The sequence below is a fragment of the Amphibalanus amphitrite genome, unplaced genomic scaffold (assembly GCF_019059575.1).
Source record: "Amphibalanus amphitrite isolate SeventyFive unplaced genomic scaffold, NRLGWU_Aamphi_draft 000068F_arrow, whole genome shotgun sequence".
Lineage (NCBI taxonomy): Eukaryota > Metazoa > Arthropoda > Thecostraca > Balanomorpha > Balanidae > Amphibalanus > Amphibalanus amphitrite.
The window spans coordinates 1078888-1101345 of record NW_024881564.1 but is presented as its reverse complement, the minus strand read 5'-3'; the positions used below and the strand labels follow the sequence as shown (position 1 = coordinate 1101345).

The 22458-nt window shown below is 46.8% G+C and overlaps 2 protein-coding genes across 11 annotated transcripts; one reads left to right on the top strand and one right to left on the bottom strand.

Moving 5' to 3' along the window:
* Positions 1-303: 303 nt before the first annotated feature.
* LOC122378928 (rRNA-processing protein UTP23 homolog) lies at positions 304-11158 on the bottom strand. Of its 4 annotated transcripts, none has more exons than XM_043360610.1 (5): positions 11131-11158; positions 1921-2017; positions 1597-1720; positions 1139-1288; positions 304-796 (listed from the first exon to the last, which is right to left on the bottom strand). In XM_043360610.1, the coding sequence occupies exons 1-5, from the start codon at positions 11131-11133 to the stop codon at positions 517-519; spliced, it is 654 nt and encodes a 217-aa protein (XP_043216545.1). In that variant the 5' UTR covers positions 11134-11158; the 3' UTR covers positions 304-516. The 4 variants fall into 4 exon arrangements, with proteins under 4 accessions (XP_043216545.1, XP_043216546.1, XP_043216547.1 ...); XM_043360611.1 differs by lacking the exon at positions 11131-11158 and adding an exon at positions 4603-4942; XM_043360612.1 differs by lacking the exon at positions 11131-11158 and adding an exon at positions 4875-4925.
* On the top strand, positions 9878-22175 carry LOC122378927 (polyadenylate-binding protein-interacting protein 1-like). 7 transcript variants are annotated; one of them, XM_043360606.1, is made up of 7 exons: positions 9878-11573; positions 17147-17380; positions 17705-18005; positions 18369-18468; positions 18684-18796; positions 19104-19545; positions 20744-22175. In XM_043360606.1, exons 2-7 carry the CDS (start codon positions 17179-17181, stop codon positions 20891-20893), a joined length of 1308 nt encoding a protein of 435 aa, XP_043216541.1. In that variant the 5' UTR covers positions 9878-11573; positions 17147-17178; the 3' UTR covers positions 20894-22175. The 7 variants fall into 7 exon arrangements, with proteins under 7 accessions (XP_043216541.1, XP_043216540.1, XP_043216544.1 ...); XM_043360605.1 differs by lacking the exon at positions 9878-11573 and adding an exon at positions 15199-15244; XM_043360609.1 differs by lacking the exon at positions 9878-11573 and adding an exon at positions 15242-15276.
* Positions 22176-22458: the final 283 nt, after the last annotated feature.

Here is a 22458-nt window from a genome sequence, read left to right as displayed (position 1 = left end):
ATTAGCTGTGAATTGCTGGGTTACTCCTGCTCTGACCTAGTCGCCAATCGCTTCCGTGGGTATCTCCGTCTGCTGTCACGATCCGATGTTCTGAGCTTTCGCAACGAACCGCAAATCATTCCTGTCAGATGGGATACCGAACCCCAATGCTCTGGGAACTCCGTTTCACGACTGGTAGTCGGACACTATAAACCGGGGTACGTTTCAAATTGATTCGCCCCAATCCCCATTGCCCACATGACACGTTGACATAGATAGCGTATTCCCACTCTCCGGTCAAACTTTGATGTGAAGTATCACCAATTGCTTTTGACAATGTATTTAAAATTCATCGACATCTCTGACCTCAGTATGATAATGACAAGACACTCAAAGCATCACACCCTCCACGAGTCATGAAAGTAACACACGTTGCAACCGACATCCCGTTCAGACTTCGGAAGTGTCTCACATGTCGGGGTTCAGTCACCGTCCCAATCAAACACCCGTACAGTCTCTCAGAGTGGCCCCGCTCACTCAAACAGCCTGCTCACCCATCTGTCGTCTTCTCGCCAGCTCCTCCTTCACGTGCGCCGCCAGTTTGACCCTCCTCCGCCGGCGGCGACTCCGGCGCTCTGCCTCCCCTCCGTCCTCTGCCTGCTGCTCACCGGACTCCCGCTCTTTCCGACGACGGCGGGACAGAGGGTTGGCGCCTTTGACTACCTTCTTTTTCCGCCGCTTCACCGGCTCAGACTCGCCCAGAATGGAGCGCTTCAGGGAGGTGATGGTTTTCCGCTGCTCTTTCGATAGGCCGACCCTGACAGGAAAAGGCGGCACGTCAATATCGCTGAGGACGATGGATGACGACATTTTAGCAGCACGCAATGCCTATTCATGCTGTTTAATCGATAAACTACAAATTTGAACTAGTACTTAGTGCTTCAGCTGAGAGCATGCAAAACATACTTGGTCTCAAATCTCAATAATAGCAACATGTAACTTTCACTCTCAGAATCAGATGAATTTTCACGGACTGAATTTGATGAAGTGGGGACCAGAAGTATTCCATATTGACGGCCATCAGCTTACAAGTTACAACTATCATAACCATCTACAAAAATGGTCCATCCTCCCCCACCCTCCTATACCCCAAGCTCACCTGTCTGCATCCCAACGGTCGGCGCGATCCGTGCTGACTTCCGGCGGCTTTTCCAGGGTGGGCGCGGAGTTGTGCAGGTAGAGAATCGGTACGCCCGGCATTGTACGCAGCTGAGTGCGCAGGGACTGGTCCTGGGTGGCCACCGCGTACCTAGCGCGACACGGGGAGTCAGGCGGGCTCACGGGGTCGTCTCTGAGGCCAGATAAATACAGAGATATTGTACGGGTGAAGGCTAGATGCTGGAGGCCAGATCTTATGTGTTATGTAAAACCAAGGTGGAACATGGAAAAGTCAGCACTTCTGAATAACAAAACTTGAAAATTTGAACCTGGAAGAAGTTGAGAAAAGGAAGATAAACACTTGAAGTTTAACCTAAACTTAGCATTTATTTAGGACCCTACATGGAATAAATAAGCATACACTGACTACTGAGTGATTGTTGACTGCTGTTGACTTACTTTGACTTGTTGCCACCCTTGACCATGCTTCTCACACACTTGGCACCATTTACTGGTACTGTGTGTCCACACTGGTGGTGAGCAAACTGCTTCACTATGGTGAATGCTCCATACAGTGCAGGACCTGGGAAAAATCAGTTTTGCATCAATAGTTAGACCTTGCTGACTGAGAAAGAAAACTGTTTGAGGAATACAAACTCAAACAAAATGCAAGCATTATCAAGGACTGATCCATATCAATTGCTATAAAAACAAGGCAACTAGCCATACATTTCTTTTGAAATACTGTGATAAATGAAGCATTTTATCACATTATCAACTCACCCATTTTTTCTACTTCTGTTACGATGCAGGGTGTTGTGAGAATTTTCACATTGTCTTCCAGGATTTTTGGAATCTGCTCTTTTATGCTCACTTTATGCTGAAAATAACATGCAGAAATAAATAAGCATCACAATAATGTTTGTACAGTGCATGTTAACAGCTAAGAGCAGGCACCTTCAAATGCAGAAAAATAGCAAGACAGCCAGAGAACAAGAATGAAAGAAGGAGAGAGGGAGAGAGAGAGAGGGGGAGGGGAGGGGAGGGGAGGAAAGGAGAGGATAGGAGAAGAGAGGAGAGGTGAGAGCAAGAGCAAGAGTGGGACCAAGAGTTCACAGCAGCTGTAACTGTGAGCACCAAGATTAGATTACTGGTGCTGGATTCATACTTGCTAGTTCCTAACTGCAACACCAGACCAAGGAGCCTGGCAAACAGTCTAAAAGCCACACCAGCTAATAGCTATGCCCTTGGGGGAAAACTTTGCACCAGTGTCAAGCCTACACCAATCAGGCTGGAAACCTGGGAGTAAGCACCAGGTCACAACACACTAGACCATCACTGTACCAAACTGAAAAGTTTTTACAGCAAAATTTAGAAAACTACACTTGCAATATGAAAACCTGCAATAACAGGTAAATATATATTTCCTTGACCCACTGTCTCCAGAACATTTTTTCTTTAAGATACACCAACACAGAAGATCAGCATGGTGCCAAATAAGGACCCACACCAATCCACATCAGTAGGCGGAACTATGGTCATGAGTACCCAAATATAGGAACGTTCCCATTTTTGGGAACGGAGTTCCCAAATATGGGAACGGGCGTTCCCATTTATGAGAACGGAAGGCAATTTTTCGGCCGTTCTCCCACTAAAACTCAAAAGTGCATCACGTCTCAAAAAAGTGCACGCTGATTTAAGTATCTACTAAATCTCCATAAAGTTATCTTTAATCTGACCGTGGAACAAGGAAATTGACCGTGGAATGATATTTTTAATGATTTTTTGAAAATGACAGAATGGTGGAAATATGGGTTATACGACATTTAACATGCAATTTTAAGGAAAATGAAGCATTTTTTAGTTTGAGGTAAAGTATAATAATTTTCGCCTGGTTATGAACTTTCATACTATCGACACCAGATGCTGACAAATGCACGCGAAGACGCGGACGGTCCCGAGGTAATATTGTTGACTTTTGTGTCGGGGCGGACGACCGTGTGGAACGTGAGTGAATTTACCGAGCTACTGTTGTAAACTCAGTTTAAGCGGTTGAAAATTATCCAGCTGTATTTTATCATCCCGGAAAGACATATTTTATTTGGATGCTAGCTGTTTAGAGTTGTTTTATAAGGAGTGTCATGAGCGTGGTTTTTGTCTTCCGTGTTTCTAAGCGTGATCGTTTTGGGGGAATTTCTCTTATATAGCTCGCTCTGTGTGGCTTATTTATAATTTTTATGCTGATTTCGATAATTCCTCGTGCCCATCCTACCAGGCCTTTTGCCACTTACACTCATCAAGAAAGGAAAAAACTAGATTTTCATTGGGACTAGGTGTTTTGAGGGTGTAACATATTCAGCGTTCCCATTTTTGGATACTTCCTTGTACTCGTCAACTATCGGTGATAAACAGACGGGTGCTTGACATGTCTCCACCCTCAGCGCGGACGGTGGATATAGGTATGGAAGACCTTGTTGAACATCGCTGAGCGTTGTGAATTACGTAATCCTGCAGAGGGGGGCGTGCCCGCTGCGAGATCGACGGGAATAAAAGCGCAGAAGACCGGGCGAAACATGCGACGGTCTTGCCGGAAAGGTCATCTGATGATTGTTGCGTTAACAATAATTTGCGGCGTTGGACGTGATGCTTGTTAATGAAAAGAGCCCCTGAAAGGCGTCGGTGAAATCGTTCCCAATTTTGGGTACGCCGTTCCCATAATGAGGAACGCTTGCAGCGCCAGTGTACGAGAGCGTTCCCAAATTTGGGCTCGCGGCCCGGATGATGGACTGCTTTAGAAATAGGGGAACGATTTGAAACTACGATGGGCCTTACAATATCAAACTCTTTCCCAACAATATTGAGACAAATATCAGGCGGTTCACGATCGTTTTATATTTTTTGGACGTCATTTAACGGTTCTTTTTCTTGTTTTAAATAATGCCTACATGGCGTTCCCATATTTGGGTTTATCGTTCCCAAACATGGGAACGAAAATGCGTTCCCGAAAATGGGTACGCTTGACCATAGTTCCGCCTACTGACATGAAATGCATAGGTACCACATCAAATATCTAACAAACCACCATCAATCTCAACCAAGCTATGCACCTACCTACCTGCCTAATGTCTAACTACCAAATGCTCATGTACTGACAAAATCTTGTCGAAATTGCTAGAATAGCCTGACTGCAATATGAGGTCAAGGTACTGAGGTCGTCACTTACTAATTACTAAATCTGATGTCTCTCAGACGACAAAGATTCTACGTCGTCCGGCCAATCCTGTTCTAGGTCAGCGGGGGCTCGGCTGCGATTATGGAACGTGATTGGCCGAACGGCATAGAATCTTTGTCATCCGAGAGACATCAAACGCGGGGTAAGCCTTTATGATTTTTTGAGTGAATTATCCTACAAGCTGTAAAGGGGGAAGCATGGTCACAATAATAAGCTATTTCAAAATTTCTTACCGACAATGCTGCAAAGCAGAATGTACCATCAACAATCAAGCTGTATGGCGCAGAGAAGCCAAAATTGTTTTTGAAGAAGTCTAGGCGCCTTTTAAGTTTCTTCTGTCGCTGGATTTTCATGCCGGTTAACAGAGCATATACTGACGGAAGATAATATTTTTATTCTTATCTTGGTCTTATCTTCAGCCCCAGCTGTATATCCTACCCAAGGCTATGTAAATCCCAGTAAATCCCACCCAACGTATAGGTATCCAACGCAATGCTATGTAAACCTGTATTTAGGGCCTTGTGTAAACCCAACGCAACGCTACGCATCCAACGCAACTACATGCGATGAAGGGAAATGTCTCAACCGCGTCATTTATGTAGATAATTTTCCCTTTGCTTTGTCTAAAATGTTCATTCAGTTATTCAAATAAAGTTGTTTTGAAGGATGATTGATAGTTACAAAGACTGCTTTAAACGCTCAAAATACATCTTGTGAATATAAATCCATATCGTTTGTTGTCGCAATTCAGTCCCACGCACAAGGGGGAAAAGCTCAAAAAATTGAGCGCTCAAAAAATTGAGCGGGCCCCATTATGAAGGAATAGGCGAAACGATGGTATTTTACAATGCGCTTAGCGTCACACTACGGCAAATATCGTATCCAAATAAGGTATCAATGGCAAGAGAGAGCAACAAGGTTTCTTCTCGAACACTCGCCGTGATAATTTATATCGGTATTTTTGGAAAGAAAATGCCCTAAAAACGCTCAACTTTTTGAGCGCCACTTGTCGTTCGGGACCGCGATACTCAATAAATTGAGCGCCACGACAGACAACAGTCAGCTGGCGCTCAAAAAATTGAGTGCCGGCCAGCATCTACACTCAATTTTTTGAGCGTTCTCCGTGACAGGTGAAGCCGGTACTGGCTGCCATTTTTGATGTTATGTTCGTTGAAATACGTTAAACTGAGTTGAAACAGAAATGCAGGAAGTTGAATGCTACGTGGTACCTAAACTTTTCACAAACCCATGGCATCGTGTCACATTTTCCACTAGTAGTTTTATCGGTCTTTCGGATTCGGCACACCTCAAATAATTATACAAGGCTTGAATAGTCCGTATGAATACTGTAATTGATATTCTCTGACTGTACTGGGAGAAGGGAATACGTGAATACAGAGATATCCACCCACCCTTGAATATTGGAGAATTATAGCAGGAAAAACTGTATTGCCACGGTTACAACTTACAAGGCCATCGGCCGCAAACAAACAAAAATACTATATGTGGGTTAGATACACAAACATCATCAAGTGTGGAACACAGAGACGAGCAAAACAACATCACATTATCGCATGCCAGCCCGACCACATTGGAACCGGGTCCGGGTGACCTGCGACCGGAACCTGCGTCTTGCCAGCATACATCACAAAAGCAGGAGGCAGTGTCGTACTGCTTTGATCCAAAATATGCCATATAACAAATGATATAAACGACCTAAGCTCGGACTAAGCTTATCATTATCAAATCCTTAACATGTAAAAGACGAATGGAAACATCGAGTCTCAGACCAGCAGTAGCAACGATCACAGTAGCAACATCACAAAGAACACGCGGCATTATCAGACAGCCGTTTTGTTATCGGGCTACAGGCGGCGACGGCGTGGTTGCAGACCAGCTGCGAGGTAGCGGCGTGCGGGCAAAAGGCGCGGGCACACCTCCATGTGGCCGTGCGGACAGTGCGCGGTCGGCGTCGCATAGTGGGCGGCATCGGGCTGTCCCGGGCCGTCGAAGCCGCACAGGTTGTCGGCGCATGTGGGCGCGCGCGGTCACCACGGCCAGCTGCTCACCGCCAGCACAGACTGCGCAGCGTCGCCGCTCCGACGGCCAGAACACGCAGACAACCCTTCTTGCAGTCGCACAACACGTCGCCAAACTCATTCACCTGCTCCACCATGTTGTTGATGTCACCGAGTCGTTCGAGTTGTGGCTCGTGCCGTCGAGCATGACCTGCCCGATCGGACACGGGTCAGCGGCTTCTGCTCCAGCGAAGTCTTCATCTTAGTGACGTCTTGCTGATCTCCACAAAGGCTGAGCAGATGACCTTACCCACAGAGACGGCCGACGTCCTCGCCAGCGACCGCTTGGTTGTGCAGACCTGCCAGAAAAAGAAAAGCTGTTTGGTGATCTCAAACGATTTTTTTCTTTATGCAGTGGAACAAAACGGAAAATATGTCATACAACAGGAACTAAAAAAAAAGATGCAGCCTAGGTCGTCTAAGAAATGGGTGCAACATTGATAAAATTCTTCATTGAATGAATTCTGCAAATGCTTTTGATAAAATGTGTGGTGATTATAAGGAGACCACTTTACTATAAAATTGCTCAGGATTCCCTATCTGGACCTGTCAAAAAATCATGACTGCACACCAACAATGAGCATTAAATCCAAAACCTCTACCAGGTACCTAGGGATAATTAAATTCTGATTCAGGAAAATATTTCACATCATACAAATAAAAACCTTTACTATATTGAAACTGAAAATGTGATGCTGATCCAGTGACCTAAGGGTCTCAAAGTATAATAATGAATTAATCAATTATAAATTTGGTGGTGACTACCGACTGGCGTCTGGCGGCCTAGACCTTGAGGCTTGAAAGTGGCCTTCCTTTTCCGTTGACTCCGATCCTCCAGATGGAAATGATATAAAGGATCATTTTTATCTTATTTCATATGAGCGAGCCAGTCAGCAAAGTGTCTATCCTGTTTCAGCATTCACCCACACAATAGTTGACTGTCAGTCTGTCATGCTGTCAGTGTTGTGAAGTAGGTAATGAAGGAGTTGAGTTTTGTTGATTATAAATTGTGATGTTATGTAATGAAATATTCATTTATTGATGGCGGCAATCAGTTTCTTGTTCTGTTCCCTGAATCAGTTCCCTGAGCTCCCCTGAGGAAGTGTGCCGTCATACGATTTAGGCGACGATTCCATGACTTCGAGCCCGGGGCATACACACTGGCTGGTGACACAATTCCCTGCGTTACGTCATGTAGTGACCTGGGTGTTATCATCGACAACGAGATGAAATTCCATGAACACTGTGCCAGCATAGCAGCGAAGGCTGGAGGAGTTGCTCACAATTTCTTGAAATCGACCAGGTGTCGCTCGCCTGACTTTATGACTCATATACTGAAATCTCACATTCGCCCCATTCTCGAGTACGCGTCACCGATCTGGAACAGTGGCTATGTACAGGATCTCAAAAGATTAGAGTCTGTTCAAAGGCTCTGGACTCGCAATGTGATTGGGCTCCGCAATATGGAATATGGTGATCGCCTAAAGGAACTTGACCTATTCTCTGTGAAGGGACGCCTCCTTCGAGCCGATATTATCAAATGCTGGAAGATTTTTCACGGCCACAGTCAGATATCCCCGGAGATCCTCTGGGATCTGGAGGCCGACAACAGAACGCGCGGCCATAGTAGAAAGATAAAAACGTGTCAGAGTCTCATAGATGCAAGGTCACGGTTTTTCACCCACAGAGTCGTGCGCGATTGGAATGCCCTCCCAGATTGGCTGGTGAACGAGGAGTCCCTGGTGCAGTTTAAAAAGGGACTGAAAGCCGCACTGGGAAGTAGATTGTTCGAACACACAAGATAAGAGAAGGCAAACGATTCACATCTCATCCTTCATCCCCCCCCCCCAGGTAAGCGCCCCACCCTTCCCAAGTTGGGGCGGGGTTATACGCGCCTGGGCTACCTATCATATTCCGCCCTTACCCCCTAGGTAGCTGCTGCCCGCCCTTCTCGAGCTGGACCGGGTGGACTAACCTAGGCTACCTATCCTGACCTTTCCTTCCGAGAACGTATCACATTTCGGTACCCTCTTTTCTCATTTACATAATTGATCATCTTGTCTAGGATTCTGGCACTTAAAACACGCACCAGTTTTCTTTTTTCCAGTGTTTTACCAAATGCAGACGCACCATTCCAATTCCTTGCCTGAGGTCCAGCCATCTGCCCACCCAAGGAATTGGCGCGTCTCTGCACGCAATAGGTTTCCACTCCTTCCTTTACGAGCCGAGGTTGTGGAAACCTAACAGGTGAGTTTAACAGGTGAGTAAAGGACTGGAAAATGAATGTGAAAACTATGGAAACATATTGGCAGAGTATTGTCACTTACTATCAGGACATATGGATAGAGAATACATTCAAATTAATAAGAAATGCCAAATATCAAGGTACTTAATCACTGATAGCAGTGGACTATCATATGTTTTAATGTCATTTATATGAAAATTAAGACTGAAACTACCTTTTACCTCATCATAACTAATGAAAAATTGTGTGAAGAAAACATTCACAGCCTCTTTGAAGCACTTAGACCACTAAAAAACAAAAATTTTCACGTAAATATGTTGTGTCTCCTTCCTTCAAAACATCATATCGGATGGCGCCACTTTCGTCGACAGTTACTTATCTGCACGCAAATCGAGGAAAACGTGAATTGATTGACGTTTACGTGTTTCCAAATTTAAAATCACAGCATATTCAAACTTTTCAGTGTACCTATTAACATCTAGGTACAACTAAAACGATAAAAACTTACCCTCAACACAAGGACGACGACAACCACGCGACCGGAGACGTCGCGACGAAATAAACAAACGGCGCCGCCAAATGAAAAATATTCTCCGATAAGGGTAATGTGAAATTGAATCGCAATCATTTTGGGTAGTATGAAAAATGCTCTTTCCAACAGAACCCTAGTAAAAAACGTGAATGGACAAAAAATAACTTTTATTTCGACATAAATATTGGCCTGTTTTTAAGTCATCCTGGTATGCCGTAAGATTTCGACCTATAAATTGGTGTTCCCCCAATCATTGAAGCTTGAGCAGTGAAAAATATGAAAGCCTAATCTGTTTTGCATCATTAGTGATTCTCCTAGGGTGTTGCCATTTCTCCCTAGGTGTTGCGAGTTGCTTTTGCAAAACGTGTTCCTGAAACGGCTCAATTTTTTGAGCCCTCAGCATTACGCCTATGGGAGCCTCTGACGTCACACGCTCAATATTTTGAGCGCTCAATAATTTGAGCTTTTCCCCCTTGTGCGTGGGACTGAATTAAAATAAATTAAAGTGCAATGCGTGCAATATTCACATTTTACTTTAAGTTAACGAAAAATAAGATATGGAAGTAAACGTGATATACATATTTGGCGCTATAATTTCACAAAGCAAATAATACACCTTTTTACGGCCAAATATAGAAATAGTGCACACAGTTCAGAAATAGTGCAACCATTTCGACAGTTCGGCATAGTGCACCGCTTCTTGGGCCGAGTGCATGAAATTCAGTAATAGTGCACACGGCTCCGAAACAGTGCAAGCAATTTAAAAGAGAATGCATTCATTTTCAGTAGTTGCGATTTCAGTTTCGCCAGAGTGCATTGCTTCGTCATATGCATTGGTATTCGGCGTACCGCAAAGCAATTTAGTTAACCTTCAAGCGAATTCGGTGCCCCATCTAGAAAATATTTTTGACAACGCTCTTGCTGTTCATCAAGTGTAGCGTGGTGCTGTTCAAACAAGCTGCTAATGAAATTTTACTAAATTATTGAAATTTTACTGCTAATGAAAATAATGAGATTTTAATGAATGTAATGAAAAGGCCCAATTTAGGCGGCAGTGCACACATTTCAAAAATAGTGCAGGCGATTTCGACAGTACGGCATAGTGCATTGATATATTGAATCGCGGCACGATATTCGCCATATTGCAGCCATTTCGTCATAGTGCAGGTTTAAAGTGACCCAGGTTCAGGCATATTAGACATATCGCACATTATTCGTCAGATCGTTTCAATTTCGGGGTCCCGCATGTAATTTAGGCACTGTTCAGTAACACGGCATTGCATAAATAAGTAATAACAATTTTTATTTGACATTTCACGCTACCTGAGCCTCCAATGACACTCGTAGTCAGTCAGCAACGCAAAAAAGTCAAGTAGCCAGCTGCACTGCTCTGGATGCAAAAGGTAGAGGGTATTTAATGTTTCATCTGGGTGCCTTAGCTTCAATCATATAAGACATAGTGCACATAATTCGTCGGGTGCTTATATATTCGGCATGAGCAATATTTTTTCAGCTTTGTTCAATCAAATTCGCTATGATGCTGAAAGGCGATAACAAGAATCCATAGCATTTCTGATCTTTTTGAACCAGCAACGAAGTTATGCACCCGATTCAGAAGCCCTGAATGCCACGTGACCGCCACTCGACCGTGTCACCGAGTTCTTAGAGCGAGACTAATGATAAGTTAATTCCTGAGAGCTGAAACTGCATTTGAGCAGGTTTTTGACCAAGATTCACGCTACTCTTGACAGGCAGATAGGGGCTTTCAAAAATATTTTCCCAATCCAGCAGCGAATTCACTTGAACATCGCCTAAATCGCTCTGCTGGACGCCGACTATCAGGCCACATGACGAAACCGTGCACTATGACGAAATTGAACCTACGGCTCATTGAATTTGAACGCACCATCTTCTAAATTGATTGCTCTTCATTTGAAACGTGTGCACTATTACCGAATATCATGCACTTGGCCGAACTAGAGGTGCGCTATGCCGAACTGTCGAAATCGGTTGCACTATTATACTGAACTGTGTGCACTATTTCTATATTTGGCCGTAAAAAGGTGTAGCGCATTTCACGTTCACGATTTATACCGTGCTGGATTTATTTGAACGTTGCCGTAAGCACATGCCGTATGTCGAAATTGAATTAACCTGACGAATTATTATTTGCACTAAGTCCAATATGTCTGAACCTGAGCCACTTTTAACTGCACTATGACGGAGTGGGGTGCACAATGACGAATATCGTGCCGCGATTCAATATATGAAGGCACTATGCCGAACCGTCGAAATCACCTGCACTATTACTGAAATGTGTGCACTTCCGCCTAAATTGGGCGTAAAAAGGTGTATAATATTCTAAAAAGCTTGCTAGCAGAAGCTGATTTTACAGCAGCCCCTTGTTGCATGGTGATCTGCTTTTGAAACTTTGTGTTGCCTAGCAACGATTTATGTATCTGGGTTTCTTTTGCCAATTCTGATCTGTCGAACAGCAATCGATTTGCATAATGCGTGGCCGAATGCATTGGATTCATCGATGGCCTTGATTGGGGCCTTGGTAACAACTGGATTTCCATTACGTCATGGGTGATGATGTCACACTACGGGTGACGTTTCACTGCTGCTGCTGCTGTCCACGGAGGGCAGCGTTTGTGAGTGGAAAACAGTAGCAAAATTGTAAATGAAGGCAGTATTGGCGCTTATGCTACATATGAAATTTATAACAACATATGATATTAGTGAATGTTTATTTTTGTTACTTTTCATAAACCCTCCATTCCAGGGTCTGCATGGAAAAGTTCTGTTATTTTAGAGTCAAGCTATTGTACTAAGGGATTTATTTTGGCAATTTAGTCATTTGTGAGGTTATAAGGCTGCAGAAACTTTAAGTAGAGGTTGGTATCCACTATCCAGTTGCAGCTATAATTGTGTCATATTTTGTATCATTTTCTGAACATGTAAACACCTACCTATATGAATTCAAATATTGTGATTGTAGGAAAGCAGTCACCCTCACATTGCAGCGGGGATTAGAACAATTAACCACACTTGTTATACAAAAAGCCTGTTTGCCATCAATTTTAGGAATTCAAATTAGGTATTGGTAAGGTAGGTGTAGCACAAGCTGCCTGATGCACGAGAATGGGTCTTTCTAACCAAACCTTACCTAACCTGACCTACAACCTACAGCCTTAAACCTAAAATTTACAACCTACGACCTAGTCCTACGGTATGGCATATCACAACAGCTTGTGTTACGTCTGCTACCGTGACCCAACTTTGTTCCAATTCATACCAACTTGGGATGACAGTCACTGCAGATGTGTGCTGACCATGCAGGTCTTTGTTACAATTGCAATTCTATTGTGTTACAGGTTCGGCGTTCTACAGCTGCGACCCGCCATAGCTGGGCCACCGCGGCGGCATCACCTTCAGGGTGGACCTGCCCGTGGTCACCCACTGGTCGGACCCGCCTGCAGTCCGCAGGGAAGCTGCCCTGTGAGCCATTGCAGAGCTCCCGCACCCGGACGTCACTCTGGTCGGACGGCTCGGCTCACGGCGGGACAGAACAGGGCGGTGCAGGCGCTGATCCAGTTCCACCACCTCAACATAGAAGAGACCGTGCGCGCTCCTGCAGGGGCGGTCTGCTCCAGCCTGAGAGCAGAACTGACCGCCATGCGCGAGGCGTTCGCGGCTGTGGCCGGCCTGGAGGACGGGGAGTTGGCATCGACCAAGTCGGTCCGCCTCCTCACCGACTCAAGGTCTGGGCTCCAACTACTCGGCCGCGGCCCAGCTAACCAGACCATGGCCCTGGCCGCCGAGGTGTGGAGGCTGCTGAGTGCTGAGCACCCTCGCCGAGAACGGCACCGAGACGGTGCTCCAGTGGGTGCCAGGCCATGCCGGGCTGGACGGCAACAAAACCGCCGACCGCCTGGCTGGCGAGGCCACGGCGGGCGACCAAGACAGCGCACCGATCGACCTGTCGAGTGCGCGGGCCGCCGTCACGCGCCATGTCCGGGAGCTGTCGCGACAGAGGGCAACCGCTGCCCACCCGCACCCGGACCCCACGCCTGGCCACGACTCCCTGGCGCGCTGGGGGTCGGTGACGCTGTCCCAGCTGAGGACCGGCACATCACCGCTGACCCGTGACACGCTCCACAAGATTGGCCCGGCAGCCAACGACGAATGCCCCGCGTGCGTGGAGCCCGACAGCGCGGCGCACCTACTGACCGATTGTCCGGCCTATGAGGCGGCCCGCCGCCGCCGCTGGGGTGTCGACCCTCGCCTGGTCGACGTCCTCGGCGGCCCGGCGACGAAGGTCGTCACCTTCATCGAGGATGTTGGGCGGGCCGAGCCGCCGCTCGACCCGCCGCCCCCCTGAGCGGGTTGGCGGTGGGATGCAGAAGAAGAAGAAGAAGCAACTGCCAGCGCGCCACGGCGGCGAAGCCGAGTTCCGCCGCTGGACCGCCCGCGCAATGGCCAGCACAGACAAGAGACAACCGAATCACAACACCTACAATTACGTTATTGTTATGGTATTGACATTGTTACAATTAACCCTGCTCTTTCGAGCGTGGATGCACGCTGAAATTGTCGCATAATTCCATGCAGCTTCCACCCTTCTGCAATACAAAGTTTGAATACAAAGTAGTCTTGCAATAGGTTTAGAACTTATGTGCAGATTGTCGATGCTGGTTGACTTGATGGTTGGAATTGTGTTTATCTGTTTCATCTGTTTTGACTTAAATATATGTCCATGGACACTATGGCCTACCTTGGGATGTGTCTCTGATTTCAGCAAAACATTTTTCATCAGGGTACACTGCAGTGTACATACGTAGTGAAACTTTTGAGCATGTATGGGTGCGCATGTGGAGATGTAGACTGCGAATGAGACAGACTACGACGGTTTTTGAACTAATTTAATCTGATTGACAACATAATGTAGGACTAAAGACTGACTGTCAGAAGAATATTCAAAGAATATTCACTTCACCCGGTACAACGAAAAGGGAAAGTCGGGGAACAGAGAACATCTCGAAGATCGAATTGCAGTTGCCGCCTGCAGGTGCCGATTGGTTATGGATCATCGCAGCTCAACCATGCAGCAGTGCATGGCAGCGCAGCGCCCTGCAGCTCGGGGCCGTGAACCGCCGCCTTGACAAAGTGTCTGCAACCCGCGACCTCGAGACCGGCTCGCCATCTGGCGGGGTGTGCCGAGCGCCACCTGGAGCAACTGCCAGCGCGCCTCAAGGTACTGCCATGTGCTGCTTTATTGTTAACTGAAATTGCTACCACCTTGTATTGTAAGAGTCATTATGGAAGATTTTAAAACGGTTCTTAAAATTTTTTGAATACTTTAAATTTATATTTCTGCAGAATTATGAACCCGTATCATTCTTTACATGTCAATATTTGTATATTATCTAGCATATAAGAAAATAGTGGCCTCAAGTTTCTAGAAAATATCTGATTTTGCTCTCTGGGCCATTGCAGATCCCTAAAAAGTTAGGAGCCGTCTTCATTATTTAATGTATAAAACCAAATAAATTATCACTGCTCAAAAGTGGAAGAAATGACAAATGAAAAAAAAGTTTTCCTACAGCGTTGCAATCCAGATTCTGAGATAGTGATGGGCATACTAGAAAGCAAGTAAAAGGTATTGTAAAAGTACTCCACAAGGTAAAAGTAAGGATCAAGAATATCCTTATACTGTTTCAGAATTTGGTAACAAACATTTTTTATGTGTTTTAAATACCCGAACGAATTGATTCCAGAATCAGTCTTGATGATATTATATGGTTTTTGTATGGTATTGGTGGTACTTGAATGACCAGAGTCAGTACATGTCCATCACCTTTCGATATTTCCGTGGTGCTCGCTCCCATTTCATAGCTGCTCACGGTGTTTTCTGCTGACGTCATATGGTGCTGCTCCACTAGCGCCACCATACGGCGTCAGCTGGCGAATTATCCAGTTAATACCAGAGCCCCTTGATTGGATCTAGAGAATTTATTGTAATGAATGGTGTTTTTTTGCCGTGATAACTGTAAATGAAATAAGAAAGAAATTGATCATTAACATGGCACGAATGTATTATTTTAGCAACTGAAAAGGCCGAATTACAGAATTGCCTCAGCCTTTTGCGAAATTCTGTATTTTTTTTCAATTACTAAAATAATTGAAGAATATTGGGGCTGAACTTTCTGTGATTTCAACTGAGGTTCAGGGTTTAATGTTCTTAACGAGACAAAATTTATTTGCAGCAATTCTTTGTCCATTGTTTGAAATAGATTGCCGCCCTGCATTGACGGGGTAGGTAGGTAGTGGCTTGTTCGGTAATCACTTTCATATTTTTGTCTGATCAGTTGTGTCAGTGTCTGACTGTCCAGTCCGTCGAGTGTGCTTGGGTATTTGCAGGGTTAACCAGCAGTTTCCATCCCACGCTCATCAAAGTGGACTAATTGTAATGGCACGCAATGGCGACGTTAAATAATTTATTACTAAACATGAACATCAAATGCTAAGCAAGTGCAATTCCTCCTACTCAAAAGTTTTCCATTTACACAAGAAGTGAGTTTTTCAGGTAGCATACAGTGACCATGCGCTGTTCGGCAGCCGGCTATTTTGTGTGCAGGGTATGACGTATTTCGCGAGCCGACGTCACAGGTGGTGACGTCGGCTCGCGCGCGAGCCGAGCGCCAACGACAAACTAACGGGAACCCTCGGACACCCTCGGGGCATAAACCGCGGAGTAGTATATTGAGCGAGTCTTATAAGGAAAATTCATATATTTTCGTTTCTCAAATGATAATCAGGGTGTCTCTTACCTTTTTACATATCATTTAGGCTTACCTAACACTTCAGTTGCCAAATATCTGCAATTTATTCAAGCGAAGGTATTTTCAGTAAATATCAATGGTATAGACCGAAATCTTTTGAATAAAAACCCCAACCAACAGAAATAAAAATAACTTAATTTATTCCAACCATTTCCTCCAAATAAACAACATAAAAACTCACTTTTACACACATCATTCATAATAAAGCATACTAACACGCCGCTTTTGACAATTGCGGCGTCGAGTGGCGCGCTGCTAGCGCTCTTTTTCGATCGCAGAGACCCTGCACGCGCGCGAGCACACTACGTCACGTCCGGGGGGCACAGGTATATGAAAAATCGCAGTGACGTAACACTTTTCTCGCTTCTCATTGGTCAATAGCCCGTTGCCGGGGTAACGTGCACGTATGTGAGCGTGGGCAAGAGTACTAGCCGGCCGCCGATCAGGGCTCATGTCCACACATTCAGATTAAATGTCAAAAGAAAGAGGAGGAATTTGAGTTTGCCAGTGCATGTTGGTGGAAGCTGCCTTGGCCAATTTAAGTCAGTCGAGTGGAACAGGCAGTGTCTGGCTTTGAGACACTCATTCAATTTTTGCATCTAAATTGAGGGATTGAAATTGAGGGATCAGAATTCAGATGGTAGGGGTCAGGCCTACCCAACAAGCATTAGTTGGTATCAGTAAAGCTGGTGTCACCGTGGCCACTAACCAGTATATGTGTACGTGTAGGTGTAGTTAGAGAAAAAAAAACATCTAACCTGACCTAACCTTACCTACTAACCTACATACAGCCTACCAACCTACAAACCTACAACCCACCAACCTACAACCTACCAACCTACAACCTACCAACCTACCAACCTACAACCTACAACCTAACCTACCTGCCTACCGCCGACGGTGACACCAGCTTTACTGATACCTACCCATTACTCAGCGTGCATTCAGCTCTGTCAACTCATTTTTCAAACATCTGAGCTAGATTTATTTAAAAAATGTCAACCAATGCCTTCATGTGAAAGTTTCCCCATTCCTTTTTAATAATATTCTGACATTTTCCCCCTGTGCCACCTGCAGCAGTCAGCACTTCCCAGTCTCTGAGCCGAGCCATGCTGAGCGCTGCTGGTCGGGGCCGCGGCCGGGCCGCGCTGCTGGAGAACGGTCCACCGGCACCACTGCGCCGACCACGCGAGCGCACCAGCAATGCAGCCGGGGGAGCGGCTGGGGGTGCTGGAGAGCCGGCGCTGCCACAGCCGCAGCAGCTGAGACGGCCGGGAGCGCCGCCCGCAGCCGCCGCGACCGCGGCGCATGGTGAGTTCGGACGGACTGAATGGGATGGACGGTTATGGTGGCCGGTGGAGCGGCTACAACGTGTGCATTTATTGTTTTTCATGACTAGTCCCTTCCTTTATCTCATATTTCTGGTTGTGCACTTCTTTTTCGAATCTTATTCCTATTTTTCTACCAATTTCGATTTTTTCCCTCGCTATATCACTGATGTGACTGATATGGATATTGTTGATCAGTATTTAATAAGCTTGTCTGTGTTACCCTCGCAAAAGCTAGCCTCCACGACTGACCTGTCTGACCCCCACCGTCCACCCCCCCCCCCCCCCCCCCCCGCTCTCCCGACAGGCGTGCCGGAGCCGGCACCGCTCCCCGTCACCAGGCCAGCTGAGACGGTGCCCGGCCTGAACCCGCACAGCGTGCCGTTCGTGCCGGCGGCGCCCTCTTTAGAAGGCACAATCTCCACGCCGGACTTCTCCGAGTGGGAGTCCGACTCTGAGGCGGAGTCGTATACCGTGGCAGAGTCAGAGTCAGTCGAGGTGAACTCGGCGCTGGTGACGGAGGTGCCGCCGCCGCAGGACCCCTATCAGAGCATGATCTACAATAACCTCGCCGAGACTCTGTGGAGCATGGCCTGTGTTCCAGCGAGGTGAGTTGCGCCCCGGGATATGGTTAGATTGCTGCCGATAATAACTACACACAGGCTGTTGCTGTCGCTCGTGTGTCCTTAAATGGAGGGCTAACTTAGATAGAATGGTGAATGCTGATAATGCGTCGTCATGTAGTCTTAATCGATAGCTGGATTTGAAATGTAAGAGCTGTATGTATATGATGTGCTTTCACTGCCTTTATCGATATTGATTTGGTTCCAGAATACAAGGATTCTTAATTATTATCATTACAAATTACATTTTGGAGACCTCACACTGCAGACCTGCTCCGTCACTACACGTCCCCCAATGTCGCTGTCCACTGACGCTATACTGACACTGTTTGCCGTCGCCTCTCCCAGTTTTGACCGGCAGGGCAGTGTTCTGGTGGAGAATCTGAACGGGTGGCTGCCCTCATCTGGCATTCCACTATCAACTGTACTCGACTTCATGTTGAACCAGGTAGGTAGTTTGTGGCCATGTGCCATTTATTTAAACCTTTTCCGCGTGGTTGGTTTGACGTACGGAAGCCTGTAAAAATGAGAATGCCGGCAGCCGGCAATTTTTCCGTTGGTAAAACTGCCCTCAGCTTCGGTTTCACTCTGTCAAACTGATACATCCCGAATAACTCCTCGCCCTCCGTGTGACTGACATCCTGACTGTATTTCACCCCTCAGGTGGCGTACGTACCGTCGTTTCGTTACGTATGCGCCAAGCTGTGTCACCTGATGTGCTCTCGGTGTCGGGTCACCCAGGAGGGGCGCTCCTTCAGAGACCTACTGCTCAGCAGGTGAGGGACGGACAATGACCTGCGACCAGAGGGATGACCGGGTGAGATGAGGACTGTGTTATTGTTTCTGAAGGGTGGAAGCTAGGGAGCTACGTACGGTCTTCGTCCATCATAAGAGAAAGCGTGTTTTTAACGCATCTTTATTCGTTTTATTCCCCTGCTCGTCTAAAAATTACGCTACCTACCTCGATCCGGGCTAAACGCGCTTATTTAAGATTTGTGTGCGTGACGCCTGTGCTCATGTTATGAGGTTACATCGCTTATTGCTAGTAGAAACTCTGACGCTAGTTCGTCTCCCGTCCGCCAGGTGCCAGTCTCTGTACCAGAACGCCTCCTCTCTACTAACCGAGAACGTGCAGTTCTTCTGCGACCTGACGGTGCTGTTCTGCGAGCTGTACCTGCACGTGCGTCTGGCCGGCGGCGAGGAGCCGATCGCCGTGCTCGGCTCGGCCGTGCTGGGTCTGTGCGGCCAGCTCCTGGACGATGTCACCCCGGAGCGGGTCACCACAGTGTGCCGGGCGCTCAAACTGACCGGAGCGGCGCTGGAGCGCCAGGTGGCGCCCGCGCTGGACGCTCTCATGGAGCGGGTGCGCGGGGCGGCGTTTGATGGAAGACTGCCGCGCGATCAGAGGCACGCGCTGCTGGAGTTAACCACACTCCGTGCGGCGCATTGGGGCGGCGGCGAGCGGCCGGCAGCCGCGGCGGCACAGGCGGGACTCGCAGCGGCTGAGGCCAGCCGGCCACTGCAGGTGGGTGCGGTGACGGGAGGTGGGGGCTAGGGTTGGTGGGTTTTATTGATTTGTAGGGACAACCACGAGCATATTACTGTTTTCTAGTTGAACGACGTAGCTGATCTAATCAAAATTGGAAGCATTATAACTGTTGGAATCTCATAAATGTTGGAATGCTTCTCATTTTTTTTCTTCACTTAACTGCATTTTAAATGGAATTTCATTTTCATGTGGTCTTATTATTGTTAAACATTTCGTGGATTTTCTGATGTTATTTTTTTTGTGTTTTATCAACCTATAGCAGCCATTATTCTTCCTTATCTCAGTTACACGCTTCCAACAGTAATTACTACGTCAGTCGTCACATAATCACTCAGCGTCACTCTCAATATCGCAGTAACATCCAGCAGTCACCCGCGCCACCACACCGCCATATGAACACTCCTTTATCCGCGCCGTGTGACACTCTCTCCACCAACCATCCGTCCAGGCTCACCGGAGCGCGATGCGCTGAACTTTTCTCTCTGAACGTCACTGCGAACACGGATCCCACTGTTGGGTGACATTTTCACGGGGACCGAGCGCCGGCGGCAGTCTGGCTCGGTCGTATTTGAATACCAAATCAGCTCCATTGTGCCGGCCGTGCGACGGTGCCGCCTGTTGCTCTTTGGTACCTCGGTCGCGTCTGTGACATGTGTGCAGTGATGCCGATAGTTCTTTGGACGGTTGGCAATGTGAATGTAAAGGTTTGATGTGAGATGTTGAGCTGAATTTTTAAGGTGGTGTGCTTACAAGTCACTTGGTATTGCATGGCTCCATCCCTGGCTGTGATGAGTACTGGTAGTGGCGAATTACATATTTATTGGCTGCTTTCAGGCTCGCTCGAATCTTCAAAGCTTGTAAATCTTGACAAATTTCTTATGACCAACTTATTTTCTCGGCCGACATCTCATATCCCTCTTTCTACTGCCTATAAACAGTCTCAAGCGTCAACAAATTCACTCGAAAGTAGTTTTAACAATCAGCAGCAGGTTGGTGCAAAATCACCAAATTTTCACACTCTAGGTATTTACCAAACGTTTGCATTTGCCTTTTTATTGCCTCAGCTGTAATAATATCGTCATTTTTCGCTAACCGTCTCACGTGTCCCATCGCTGCTCCATTTTGACCACCCCTCGTCCACGCACTGACCACGGTGTCGTGCCGGTCTCCCCAGGGCTACCTGCCGGCCGACCCCACCTCGGCTCTCTCCTCTGAGGAGCAGCTCTTCTTGGAGCGGCAGCTGCAGGCTGTCGACGACGACGACGACGACGAAGTCGACGATGCTTACGACGCCTTCCTGGAGGAGCTGGATCGTCGGCGCTGAGCTGGCGTCGCTCCGTACTCTTGGAAGTGAATCGAAACATGACGTGTGAAATTGTTTGTGATGTTACAATCAAACGAAGACAACTTGTGAGTTGCGTGAAACTGAGTAGTGCGCTGTGCTTCAAGAAGAATGTCATTCCCCGGGCATTAGACTTCTTGAAGGTGACGCCCGAGTGTGCAATGACAAAAGATGTGTAGCGGTAACAAATGGGTGTCCATTCCAAAGGCATTCATCAGTGGCTCGTCGTCCTCTTGATTTAGTGATAGGCGATAGCGAGGTCGCTGATCTATTTGGGATGAGGCTCACCCTGTGAGGTTTGGGTGAGTATGTCTTAGAAACTTTGTTAAGCTGGCCATCCGACGTCATAACAGTAAGCTTCTGAGTACATGATCAGTGTTCGTATCATCCAGTGTTGCTTCAGTTCGTCTCATCAATGGGTGCATTTTCATACTGTGGTAAGAGCAGGTAACAGTCTGTTCCAATCTTGCCACGGCGTTCCCACCATATTCTGACGATACTACCCTCGGGCTGGGGCAGTGATGTAAGCGTACAAAATTACGAACCCATGCGCGGTGGCTTCTGACTGGCCGTTCCGTTAGCTCTGCTTGGCTTGTTTGTACAATTGCATCCTTCAGTGCTTGTTTGTTGAAAGACATGTCCTTTCAACAGGCGGTGGTACTGAAGAGATGTCGCGCCCGTGCTCATTGTGTGTAGTGTGTCACTGTTCTATGATTCTATTGTTTTGTCCCAGGTGAAACTGTCGTACACTGTCCAAACGGAGTGGTGTGATTCGGTAGTGAACGCGTTACCCGAGCCTATCATCTGATCTCCATCCTAGCAAAAAGCCATCGGCAAACTCGTGTGTGTTTTGGTTCTTCGAGATTCGTATTCAATTAGTGCCGATAAAATCTTGTTTGTGGTTGGGGATTATGGAGAGGATGAAAGGCTAGTGAGCTCGCTTTGCACTATGATGCTAATGATATCTCAGGCTTTGTTCAAACGATGCAATACCCGTTGACCGTTGAAAACCGCTTTCATCAAGTGTCGCTGTATTGTTGGGAGGCTCCGCTGTACCTTTGTGGCATTATGTTGGTGGGGCTGCCCCGCTTCTTGGTTGATTCCGCTGCTGAAAAAAAAAACAGTGCCTTATGGTGAGCGCGGGACTTGCGGCTGTTCTGTGCAGTGATTCTTGCAGAGGACTGAATGTACTTTCTTGCGGCTATCGTCGTATTGTAACGGGGATTTGTTCACGTGCTCAGTCATGATACAGTTTTTGCATTTACTGGTCGGTGTGTTTTAGTCATATTTCTACTCTGCACGCCAAAGGGAATCAGGTACTAGAGCAGCATAAAAATGGGATTTTTCTGAACTCCTGTAGTGAAATTGCCGTGCGGTGGTGTGTGGTGAATATTATGCATGACCGTACTACTACTGACCGTACCGGAATATCGAGGTGATTCTAGCACAACACAAGCAAAGACGGAAGTAGAGCCCGTTTTCGTATCAGCATTCATGGGCTAGCTTATATCACTATGAATGCCAAACTGGACGGTGCTTGGCAGTGA

Excerpts from the sequence above, each read along its gene's own strand:
- LOC122378928 (XM_043360611.1), bottom strand. The coding sequence starts at position 4,722 with ATGAAAATCCAGCGACAGAAGAAACTTAAAAGGCGCCTAGACTTCTTC. Across the intron at positions 2,018-4,602 it reads TCTGCTTTGCAGCATTGTCG|CATAAAGTGAGCATAAAAGA; the intron begins GTAAGAAATTTT and ends TGTTATTTTCAG. Across the intron at positions 1,289-1,596 it reads AAGGGTGGCAACAAGTCAAA|GTACGCGGTGGCCACCCAGG; the intron begins GTAAGTCAACAG and ends GTGTCGCGCTAG.
- LOC122378927 (XM_043360603.1), top strand. The coding sequence starts at position 16,581 with ATGTTGGTGGAAGCTGCCTTGGCCAATTTAA. Across the intron at positions 18,469-18,683 it reads TCGACTTCATGTTGAACCAG|GTGGCGTACGTACCGTCGTT; the intron begins GTAGGTAGTTTG and ends TTCACCCCTCAG. Across the intron at positions 18,797-19,103 it reads AGAGACCTACTGCTCAGCAG|GTGCCAGTCTCTGTACCAGA; the intron begins GTGAGGGACGGA and ends CCCGTCCGCCAG.